The 10,808-nt window shown below is 41.1% G+C and overlaps 1 protein-coding gene across 1 annotated transcript; it reads right to left on the reverse strand.

Moving 5' to 3' along the window:
- Nucleotides 1–5,450: 5,450 nt before the first annotated feature.
- Nucleotides 5,451–10,456, reverse strand: LOC149196731 (uncharacterized). The gene is made up of 2 exons (XM_089408410.1): nt 9,844–10,456; nt 5,451–8,428 (listed from the first exon to the last, which is right to left on the reverse strand). The coding sequence occupies exons 1-2, from the start codon at nt 10,454–10,456 to the stop codon at nt 5,451–5,453; spliced, it is 3,591 nt and encodes a 1,196-aa protein (XP_089264536.1).
- Between the last annotated feature and the right edge of the window lie 352 nt (nt 10,457–10,808).

Consider the following 10,808-nt stretch of genomic DNA (forward strand, 5'->3'; position numbering starts at 1 on the left):
CTCAACTGGGACGCATGGAAATCTATTGGAATGCATACTTGCTCACCAGGATATCCAAGTCCTATCCAATAAAAACAGGCACTACACAACCCTTTCCTCTATTGTGTCCTTGGCACATCCTAATGAAGCGGTTCCATATCCCCACTCGTGGAAGCTGCCCTGTCTGTTACAGATCGCCTGATCGATCTCTCTTTCGACATTCCCTAACTGTTGGTTGGTATTTCTTTCCACACCAGCAAGTTTTTTTTGTCTTTTCCACCAAATGCATTAAACAGACCTTGTCTTCCGCATTTAGGGTCGTATCAAGAAACTACCTTTGGAGTTCTTCGGCAAGGGGACTTAAAGGTTTTTCTGAAACCCATGCCTACAATTTCTACTTGGCTGTTTGCATTTTCTTGCACCATTTTTCCCATTTGTTCTATACTAGGACAATGGCAATGACATGGTGCTCGAAACTGACATTTACGGAAATTTCCATAAAACCCATACAGCTAAGAGAAACCCTCAGCATTTAACCGGAATGCCATTAACTTATAATGCTCAAATAACCATGGACTCTTGAGGGAAACGAACAGACAATACTGTGACAAACATCAACGCCACTGGAAAACGCCAATCGATAGAGGAACAAACATCTAAACAATACAGTAGCCGAACTTAACAAAGCAACACCAGACAGTCGAGGCATACAAGCCGGACCTGGAACAACAGAACCGCAACCAAACGTTTGCTATACAGTTAACCCAGCAACAACAGAACCGCAACCAAACGTTTGCTATACAGTTAACCGCATTCTGTTTTCACCGCAGACAATACAACAAATACAAAGGAAAAATCGCAGAGACTGCAGAGCTAAACAACCAAGTAACAATAATAACCCAAAGGGCGCAAACAGGGTAAAACCCAAGCCGAGTAACTTTCCAGCATTTCGAGGAGGGACAGTTGTCCACCAATAAGACCACCACAGTACATGCCGTCCTCAGCACTCTGGAATATTTTGAGCCAATGTTCGTATTAGATCTCGTTAAAAAGCATTACCTAGTTAGCGTGAATCTGAAGTTTGATGACACATACAGATCTGCAACCAGTAATAGGATTGCATGTGATAAAGTACCTTTGAACAGCTTGATCTTATTTTGAAATTTTGTTATCTAATTAGCAGCGCTGCTGCAGTGACTTCTGAAATCATGCACACAACAGCTGCCAATATTACAATATTACCAGGAGAAGACCTTTCTCGGTCTGCTTTCAAAACTGATCAATTGGTTCAGGTATATACAATACTCAGTTTCTAATAAATTGTTTTTGCAAATTAAAAGAGATCTTGTCAAGATTGGAAAACTGCAACAAGTCATGTTACAGATCTGTTTTACTCTTATACAGCTTTAGTCAATCAAATATTGTTTTTAATGTTAAACAAGCTTTTGACACATTGTACATGATATAAGGATTGCACAAGAAGCTTTAGTTCACATAACTCCTTAAGATGTTTTGTCTCAAATATGTCCTCTCTTCAATTTACAATGTTATCATTTTATTCTAACTAACTGTTTGTTATGCAAATTACAAAATGCAGGAACATGTTGGCCTTCACGTCTACAACAAATGCAAAAGTAATATGAATATGTTTCTTCATATTATTCTCTTACTGCAATACAAGTATTATGGCTTTGTAACCTCACAGTTTTGATGTCTCCTTCTGCATTGTCATGTTCAGCTAGTTAGCATGACTCTGAAGATTGACCGCAGGTACAGTTTTGTAACCAGTAATAGAATTGCATATGATAAACTACCTTTCAGAAGCTTGATCTTATTTTGAAATTCTGTTGTCTAATCGGCAGGGCTACTGCACTGACTTCTGATATCAGCCACACAACAGCTGCCAATATTACAATATTACAAAGAGAAGACCTTCCTCGGTCTGCTTTCGAATTTGATCAGTTGATTCAGGTATATACAATACTCACTTCCTAATAATTTGTTTTTGCAAATCAAAAGAGATCTCGTCACCATTGCAAAGCAATGCGAATCTCGCAATAAGACCCCAAAACCTTTCCACCCCAAAACTTTGGTTCGACTTAGCTTATAATCACTTGCTTATAACAATCTGTTAAATGGCTAGTGATTGAAGCTCAATTGTTGATACCTTGCTATGAAGATCCTGTATTGATCAATCCCATTCATCATCAAGCTACCCGACTATGCAGTCTTCACCAGCCCCATGGTCATCAAAGGTCAGCTTTGTTTAAACATTTTTATTTATTTCAAGTGCATCCATTTTCTATGCAGTTCTTGATTTCTCTCCAACATTTTCCAACATTTGCCAACAATTCCTCTACTGTTCCTCTGTTACTACTTTTTCGTTTTGATTTCTTAGAACAAAACCCCTGTAGTACTAACTATATGCTTTGTTTCAAAATTCAGTCAAATCGCAATATAAACAGTATTGGCAATTTCTCTGAGTTTGAGGAGCCAATTCTTCGTCAAGGGAGTTCTGCCAGATTTGGAAAGTACACAAGATTTGCAAAACTTTGTCAATTGCTGCTATCATCGGGGGTTTTGCTGATCTCCATTTCTGTACTAATTTCCCTGGCATTGTATATCACCTTTGGCAGTGTCACAGGAGCTCGTCAGCTTATCGCAATATGAACAGTATTGGCAATTTCTATGAGTTTGAGGAGCCAATTCTTCGTCAAGGGAGTTCTGCCAGATTTGGAAGGTACACAAGATTTGCAAAACTTTTTCAATTGCTACTATCATGGGGGGTTTTGCTAATCTCCATTTCTGTACTAATTTCCCTGGCATTGTATATCACCTTTGGCAGTGTCACAGCAGCTCGTCAGCTTATCACAAAAACTACAGTTCAAGTTGTAATATCTGAACGCACAGTCGCAGCCATTCTAGGAAAGTCTCAAAATGTTGTTGTTAAAATTCAGCAGCTAAGCTCGTATAAAGAAGCATAAATTTCTGCAAATTCAATGGCATCCCCTTCAACTGAAACTTTTGAAACATGGAGACTTGGAATGAAGTATTGTCATTGCTGACAAAATGACATTGTACTGACATAATGACAAAATGTTACAGCACAAAATTTGAGTGCCATTTCTTTGACTTGACATAAATGTATTTTGATAAACATGAATTACATTATATTTTGAATTTGGATTCTACTGCCACTGCTTACGCTCCAAAACCAATGTTCTCTATGTAAAAAATATATCTTTTTATATATATTCAATATATCATTACACAATGTATTAGCTTATCATTTTAAATTTTAAATTATATCTTTTATTTCGATTACTATGATATTGCAGAAAGCAAGAGTATAGAACACCAAAAGATAATGGATTTTTTCTTGAAGATCATGATCAATTTACATTTCAACTCGTAAACTTTAAATGTTTTTTTAATTTTAATTTGTTTATTTTAATTTTAATTTTATAAAATAAACTTATCAAAATTATTTTATTATTGTACTTAGATGCTATATTTACCAACCCAAAACTATAAAAGAGGCCAAAAGTCATGTCCTTTTGCATCACAACAAATCATTAATTAAATGCAACAAATTACTAATTACAAATTACATCAATTTACATTTCAACTCGTAAAGTTTAAATGTTTTTTTAATTTTAATTTGCTTATTTTAATTTTTAATTTATAAAATAAACTTATCAAAATTATTTTATTATTGTACTTAGATGCTATATTTACTAACCCAAAACTATAAAAGAGGCCAAAAGTCATGTCCTTTTGCATCACAACAAATCATTAATTAAATGCAACAAATTACTAATTACAAATTACATGCATTTCAAGTCGTAAAGTTTAAATGTTTTTTTAATTTCAATTTGTTTATTTTAATTTTTAATTTATAAAATAAACTTATCAAAATTATTTTATTATTGTGCTTAGATGCTATATTTACTAACCCAAAACTATAAAAAAAGGCCAAAAGCCATGTCCTTTTGCATCACAACAAATTATTAATTAAATGCAACATTTTTTTTTTTTTTTAACATGATCGTCTATTCTTATATTATAAAAAATTGCATTAAGCAGGTGTTGTTACATAAGATGCAGAGAAAAGGAGAAAAGAAGTCCAAAATAGGGTCGTAGCCCTTGACTTCTGAGAATTAAACTTAAAGAAAATATGTTGGAATAGATAGCGGCTATATTGCCGGACAAAAAGGCCAGCTAGAAGGCAAACTTTGCTGGACATATGATTATTTACCAGAACTGATTAACCGAGTCTTCCACCTGGGGCTCCTTTTTGATGCTTGCCTTGGTAGATGCCTCTGCTTGCATACTCTGTGCGATAGTCTTTATGTGAGTGATGGCCTCCTCCAGGTGTTGGCATTTCTCCTTGAGGCTCTCTATCTCTGCTTTTTGTTTTTCTAGTTTTTTCCTCTTGGACCTGCTGTCTGCTTGGAAGTCTTCTTTGAGTTCATTGTGATGTTTAATGAACCGAGCGATCATGAAGCAGTGTTGTTTACAGAGAGTGCATGTATTGTTTCCAAGCACACGATCCAGCGGGTTCTCTTGCTGTTCATGGCCCTCCTGAGCTTCTTTCTGCTTTCTGTTCTCTGAGGGCTCTGCCATTGCTAAGTAGGAAAGAGTTAGCAAACAAAGAGTCTGAGAATGGCACGATTTATACCTGAGAGCTGTGTAGGGAGCGAGCTCTTCGTGATTGCTTTGAGGACTGCCTCGCTTGATGCTGGGGAGCTGAGCCCGAGAGTGAGACAACAGTGGCTTGGGAGGACAAGCGCACTGTTTGCTTCTGCTGCTGAGAACGATCAGGCTCCTCTCTAAACGCACAGCTTTCCAAGGCTGTTTCTGATAAAGCAGGAGTGTTCTGTGACAGTCGGGAGAAGGGAGGTGGTTATAAAGGAATGGGGGAGGCCAGCCATGATGAGAGGTCGGATTATTTTTATTTAAAAGGACTGAGTGCATATCCTGCTCAAGATTCTTGATGCAGTCGATGAGGAAGGGGAGGGGACGTTTACCAGAATTCAAAGGGAGGAGAGCACGAGATATAAGAGGATACTTTGTACTGGTCACGATGGAGCAAAGGAGAGAAAGCATGGTGAAAGAGGCGTAGTGAAGATCGAGGAAGGTATGACTGCTGAAATGACTGATATAAGGACGGATTCTGAGGGTGCTGATCGGGTAGGCTGTCTGACAGCTTGATCTACTACGGGATTGCCTTTTCATATATCCTCTCATTCTCTCGAATTTGTCCTTGCTGTCTGCTGACAGCCTTGGTTGCTAAGGAGTCTGCTTCTGTATTGTTTTCTCTTAGAACGTGTAAGAAGGTTGAGTCTCCCATGTGCCTGAGATTGTCGTGAATCCTGGTCTTGATATTGTTAAGGCCTTCCTTAATGAACTCTTTGCCTGTAACCATAGCGGCGATGATGATGGCCGAGTCCCCCAATATTATTGCGTTCCTAATTCCCAATTGAGGTACCCAGTAGGAGGCTGTAGGCTTCAGCTGCATTATTGGAGGCATTCCCCAGTCCCCATTCATAGCTAAGAATGGTTTTCCCATTGTGATCTTTGATGATGCCCCCTGCTCCGGCTTTCCCAGGGTTGTTCTTCGAAGCACCATCAAAGAGAAGAAAAGGGCGCTTCTGATTGAGGATCCACTGTTTTACCTCTTCCTTGGATCCTCTGAGTTTCCAATTAGACCGTTTCTTGTAGACTTTAGCCTGGGGGAGATGATTTTGGATGTGGTTGAGGCTGAATTTATTATACCAATCTCTCTCTTCTTGAGCCCAGCTCGTCTGATCTGGAAGAGCTATGTAGTTTGTGCTGATAGTTTCAGAAATGCTGGCGATTGTCTTTGCAAGGATACTAGCCATGTTGGGCTGTTTGTTGTTGAAAACATAGTTATTTCTGGCTAGCCAGAGATGCCAGCAAAGGGTGGCTGGGATGCATTTCCACACTCTGATTAGATTGAGCTTGCCTTTCCTGGAGAAGGGGTAGCTTTTCCTCCAATTTTTCTGAAGGTTGGAGATCTGATCAAAACTTTCACGGGTTTCCATGGGGCTTGTCACCTGCTTCCAGCAGCTCTGAGCTAAGGGACAGAGTAAAAGGGTGTGTTGGATGGACTCCTCCTCTGCTCGACAGAAGCAGCATATCGAAGGACCCTGGATTCCTCTTTTCCTTAAGTTCTCAGCTGTAAGAATTTTCCCTTTAAGGAGTGTCCAATTGAAGTATTTCACTTTTGGGAGGCACTCTGACTTCCAGGCAGCTGTGTGGAGATTCCAATTTGCTGAAGGGGTTATGTTTTGCAAGGTTTTGTATCCTTCTTTCACCGTGAAATTCCCTCCACAGGAGTCCCAGATATATCTATCTTCAGTCCCCATATTGGTTGGAGCAGAACCAGAGAGAGATTGCTTAAGATTGAGCCATAAATCTCTGAGGTCGAGGGGGGGTTGCAGATCCTTCCAGTCGAGCCATCTGTTTTGGTTCCAAATAGATATGTCAAACAAGGAGGTTAACTTTCGTTCTTCCATCCATTCTTGCAGGGGTCGGAGGCCTTGGAGGAGGTTTCTCGGTTTTGAACCCATAATACTGTCAGACCAAATCTTGGTGTCCTTTCCATTACCTGGGAGTTTGGAAGCATTTTCTCTAAAGTGAGGCAGAACTTTTTTGATAAGTCTCCACATCGGGGTGCAAGGCCTGTCTACAATTGGTTCAGTGAGAATGTTAGAATTCGGGCCTCTGAGGTATTTTCTTTTTATGGCCTCCACCCACCACGATCCTTTGCCTGAGAGAATCTTCCAGATCAATTTGAGCCCCAGAGCCTGGTTGGAAAGACTTGGAATTTTGATGGAGAGGCCTCCTTTTTCATAAGGAAGAGTTACCTGATCCCATTTGACAAGGCTGAATTTCTTGGACTCCTGTTTTCCTCCCTGCCAGAGAAAACTTCGCATGATGAGTTCCATATGTTTGTGAGTGCTGGCCGGAGCCATGATTACCGCATACTGGTAGATTGGGAGGGCTGAGAGAACAGCCTTGATGAGAATTGTTCTGCCTGCTAAGTTGAGCCAAGAGACTCCCCAACTCTGAAGAAGACCTCTCATCTTTTCTATATGTTTTGTCCAGACCTCAGCCTTGACAGGTTCTTTAGCCAGAGGCAAACCCAAGTAGGAGAAAGAGCTCCAATTCCTTTGCATTGGGATGTCCAGTATCAAGGATATTCTTTGTTGAATTTGGAAAGGAACATTCCATGTATATATTTTGCATTTCCTATTGTTCAATTTACCCCCAGAGGCTGAAAGGAAAGCATCCAAAACTCTTTTAAATCTCCTTGCCATTAGACTAGAGGCTCCCCCGATTAAGAGAGTATCATCCGCGAAGAGCGAGTGATTTATCTCTTTTATCCCTCTTTCTATGCAGATTCCCGTGATCTCTTTGTTGCTGCGAAGATGTTCTAAATGAATACTCAAGGTCTCAGCCATGATGATGTATAGGAATGGGGAGAGGGGGCATCCTTGTCTCAGCCCCCTGGAGCTTCTGAAGTATTTGCTAGGTCGACCATTGATCAAAGGGGCAGTCCAGGGGTTGGAGATGCACCCATTGATGATGCTGATGAAGTTGTTTGAGAACCCAAATTTTTTTAGTGCTGCAGTTAGGAAAGAGTGGTCCACACGGTCGAAAGCATTAGCCATATCAAGTTTGATTATCATTCCTCGCTCTCCTCTGTTAAGGCTGCTGTGGATGGCTTCCTGGATTAATATGACATTATCTGTTATTTTCCTGCTTGGAACAAAGCCTCCCTGATTTTCAGATATTAAAAGGGGGAGGAATTTCTTGAGCCTGTTGGCAAGGATTTTTGTTATAATCTTGTAGGAGACATTGCATAATGAAATGGGGCGAAACCTGTCAAACGAGAGGGGATTTGCTTCCTTAGGGATCAGAGCAATGTGGGAAGATTTGGTATTTTCTCCCAGCTTGTGATTTCTGAAAACATTCTTTATCATTCGCACAAAGTCTTTTTTGATTATTTCCCAGTGTTGACGGTAGAATGCAACCGTAAATCCGTCCGGGCCCGGAGCCTTATCTTGCTGCATGCTGAAGGTCGCAACTCGGATTTCCTCTTCTGTGAGGTCTTGCTCCAGCTCTTTGTTATGATCCTCTGATAATTTGCGCTCTATTGTACTGAGAAAGTCAGCGCTGTCGGTTTGTTGAGGAGCTGCTGAGAGGAGGGCCTTGAAGTGATTATAAGCTGCATTTTTAATTTCTTCTTGATCCTTCAGCACTTTCCCATCAGCCTCTATTTTATCGATTTGGTTGCCAGCTCTCCTGAGTTTGATGTTGTTGTGAAAAAAGGTGGTATATTTGTCCCCAGCTTTCAGCCATAGGCAGCGAGATTTCACTCTTTGTTCTCCTTTGCCCACTGCTTTATGACTGCCCGTAGCTGTTTTAATTTTGTTTCCCAGACAAAGTGAGGCGATCCTATTACTTCCTTAGCCCACTGGTTTTGTATAAGGGTGCGGAAGTCTTCTTGGAGGTCCCAAATTTTATTATATTTGAAGGGTAGTGGCCCCAAATTTCTTCCTTTATCCAGAATGAGAATCACGGGCTTGTGATCCGATGCTGAGGCATGGATTAAGTGGCTCTTGATGGACTGAAAATTTTCTACTATTCCTTCCTGAAGTAAAAACCTGTCCAATCTCTCCTTGATATTGTGAGATCCTGATCTTTTATTGCTCCATGTATATTTTCCATTTGACAGAGGGGTGTCGATCAGGTTGTATGACTGTATAATGGATTCTAGCTTATCTCGTGAGGAGTCTGCATGATAATTTCCACCAAATTTTTCTTCCACATGTCTTATTAAATTCATGTCTCCCCCAAGAATTATCCGACTGTTTTGAACAGAGAGGAGATCTGCCTCTATGGTATTCCAGCAGCTGGCTTTGTCCCTGTAATGATTTGGAGCATATATGTTGTAGATGTGGTAAACTTCCTGAGTGCCTTTATTTTTCAAGTCTGTTCTGATCCACCAGTTGCATAGTTGTGAGTTGATGATTTCCCATTTATTCTTACTCCATATTGTTCCTATTCCTCCTGAGGCCCCATCTGAGCCTATTGATAGACCTGTAAAATTTTTAAAATGTTGAGTTTGGTGGTGAAAGTCCTGCTCGGTGATTTTGGTCTCCTGGATAAGGAGAAAGTCTGGCTGCTCCTGTTTTAATAAATCCTTGATTGCTTTCAGTTTTACGGAAGAGCCCATCCCCCTACAATTCCAAGAGACCAAGATCATTATTTACCATTTGTTGGGTGGGATCCGGACTTCTCCTTTGCCTTTTCTCCACTCCCTTTTAGCTTGCCTAGGTATGAATCCATAGGTTGTTGTGTTCCCGTTGCCATCTCCTTTGCAGCTGTTTCATCTCTGAGTTCTTTATTTGTCTTCCTACCAACTTTTCTCAGGGGATCTGAGGGTTGATTGGCTTCTTTCGATTTGTTTCTAGTGAGGATTCTTTCAATGGTGGGAGGAAGGTTCTTCAACAGATAAGGATTCAAAGGGGTTGGAGGATGAAGGGAAGGCTGGGTTAGAGGGGGGGGGAGAGGGGGGGGGGAGGCTTGATTCCGGAGGGGTTTTAGAGATGTTTCCCTGGATGGGGGAGGGCTTTTTTCTTTTTACATGTTCCCATGATCCCTCAACATTTTCCTCATTATTCTCAACTTCATTTGTTTTTAACTTACTACATCTATTTGCGAAGTGGCCATACTCGTGACATACCTTGCATTTGAAGGGGAGCTGCTCGTAGTCCAGCTGCTGAATGTGCATCCATTGATCCACCTTTATCTTTATAGCTTCTGGCAGGCCTTTCCCTAGGTCTACTTCAACGCAGATCCTTGCGCACGCGTGCATGTTCTCCCTTGGTTCAGATCTGTCAATGTATTTTCCTACTGCATTTCCTATTGCTTTTACTGATTCATCCCCCCAGCAATGAAGCGGCAAGTGGGGGAGCCGCACCCAAACTGGAACTGCGTTTGGAATATCCATTTCCGGGTCGAAATCCGGGGTCCATCTGTTCAAATAGAGTCCTCTTGTGTCCATGAAGTAAGGTCCATTACGGAAGATGAGATTCTTGTCTTCTTTCGACTCAAAAAGAAAAGTATAGTATCCACGTCCACAGAATCTGATGGCGATCTTTCCTTGGATCATTGCGCTCCAGTTGCGCTCAACCCATTTTTGAACTGATCTCGGGGAGGGCCAAAGGCCGGTGAACTGGCCTACTAGACCTCTTTCCGCAAGAGCTATTGCAGATTTCCTTGGAAGGGAGGGAGGTAGATTAACCTCTGGGATTTCATCCAGCTTTTTAATGAACTTTGTTACTGAGGGGCGAGGTCTATCATCTGAGGGTTCAGAAAAGAGTGAGGCAAAAATTTCTTCGTGATTCTCTGTGACTGGGGGGGGGGGGGCGGGCCCTGCCATTGCAGGCCCGCAGGGAGCGACGAAGGAACAAAGCGGAGGGGGGGCTGGGTCCCCGAGGGCAGGGGCCAGCGAAAACGACAAGCACGGGAGGGGATCGAGGTGCAGAGGCCCAGCCAGGCAGGGCCTGGGGGGCGAAGGCAGGAGCGCGCGGGAGATTCAAATTGCCGGACCAAACCAAAGTTACCTTTATGGAATATAATTAAATGCAACAAATTACTAATTACAAATTACATGCATTTCAACTCATAAAGTTTAAATGTTTGTTCAATTTTAATTTGTTTATTTTAATTTTTAATTTATAAAATAAACTTATCAAAATTATTTTATTATTGTACTTAGATCCTATATTTAC

Source organism: Pinus tabuliformis, chromosome 2_2 (assembly GCF_031772625.1).
Source record: "Pinus tabuliformis cultivar Carrire ecotype Pingquan chromosome 2_2, CPIR1, whole genome shotgun sequence".
Taxonomy (NCBI): Eukaryota; Viridiplantae; Streptophyta; class Pinopsida; order Pinales; family Pinaceae; genus Pinus; species Pinus tabuliformis.

Excerpts from the sequence above, each read along its gene's own strand:
- LOC149196731 (XM_089408410.1), bottom strand. The coding sequence starts at position 10,456 with ATGGCAGGGCCCGCCCCCCCCCCCCCAGTCACAGAGAATCACGAAGAA. Across the intron at positions 8,429-9,843 it reads TGAAGTAGACCTAGGGAAAG|CTACGGGCAGTCATAAAGCA; the intron begins GCCTGCCAGAAG and ends AAATTAAAACAG.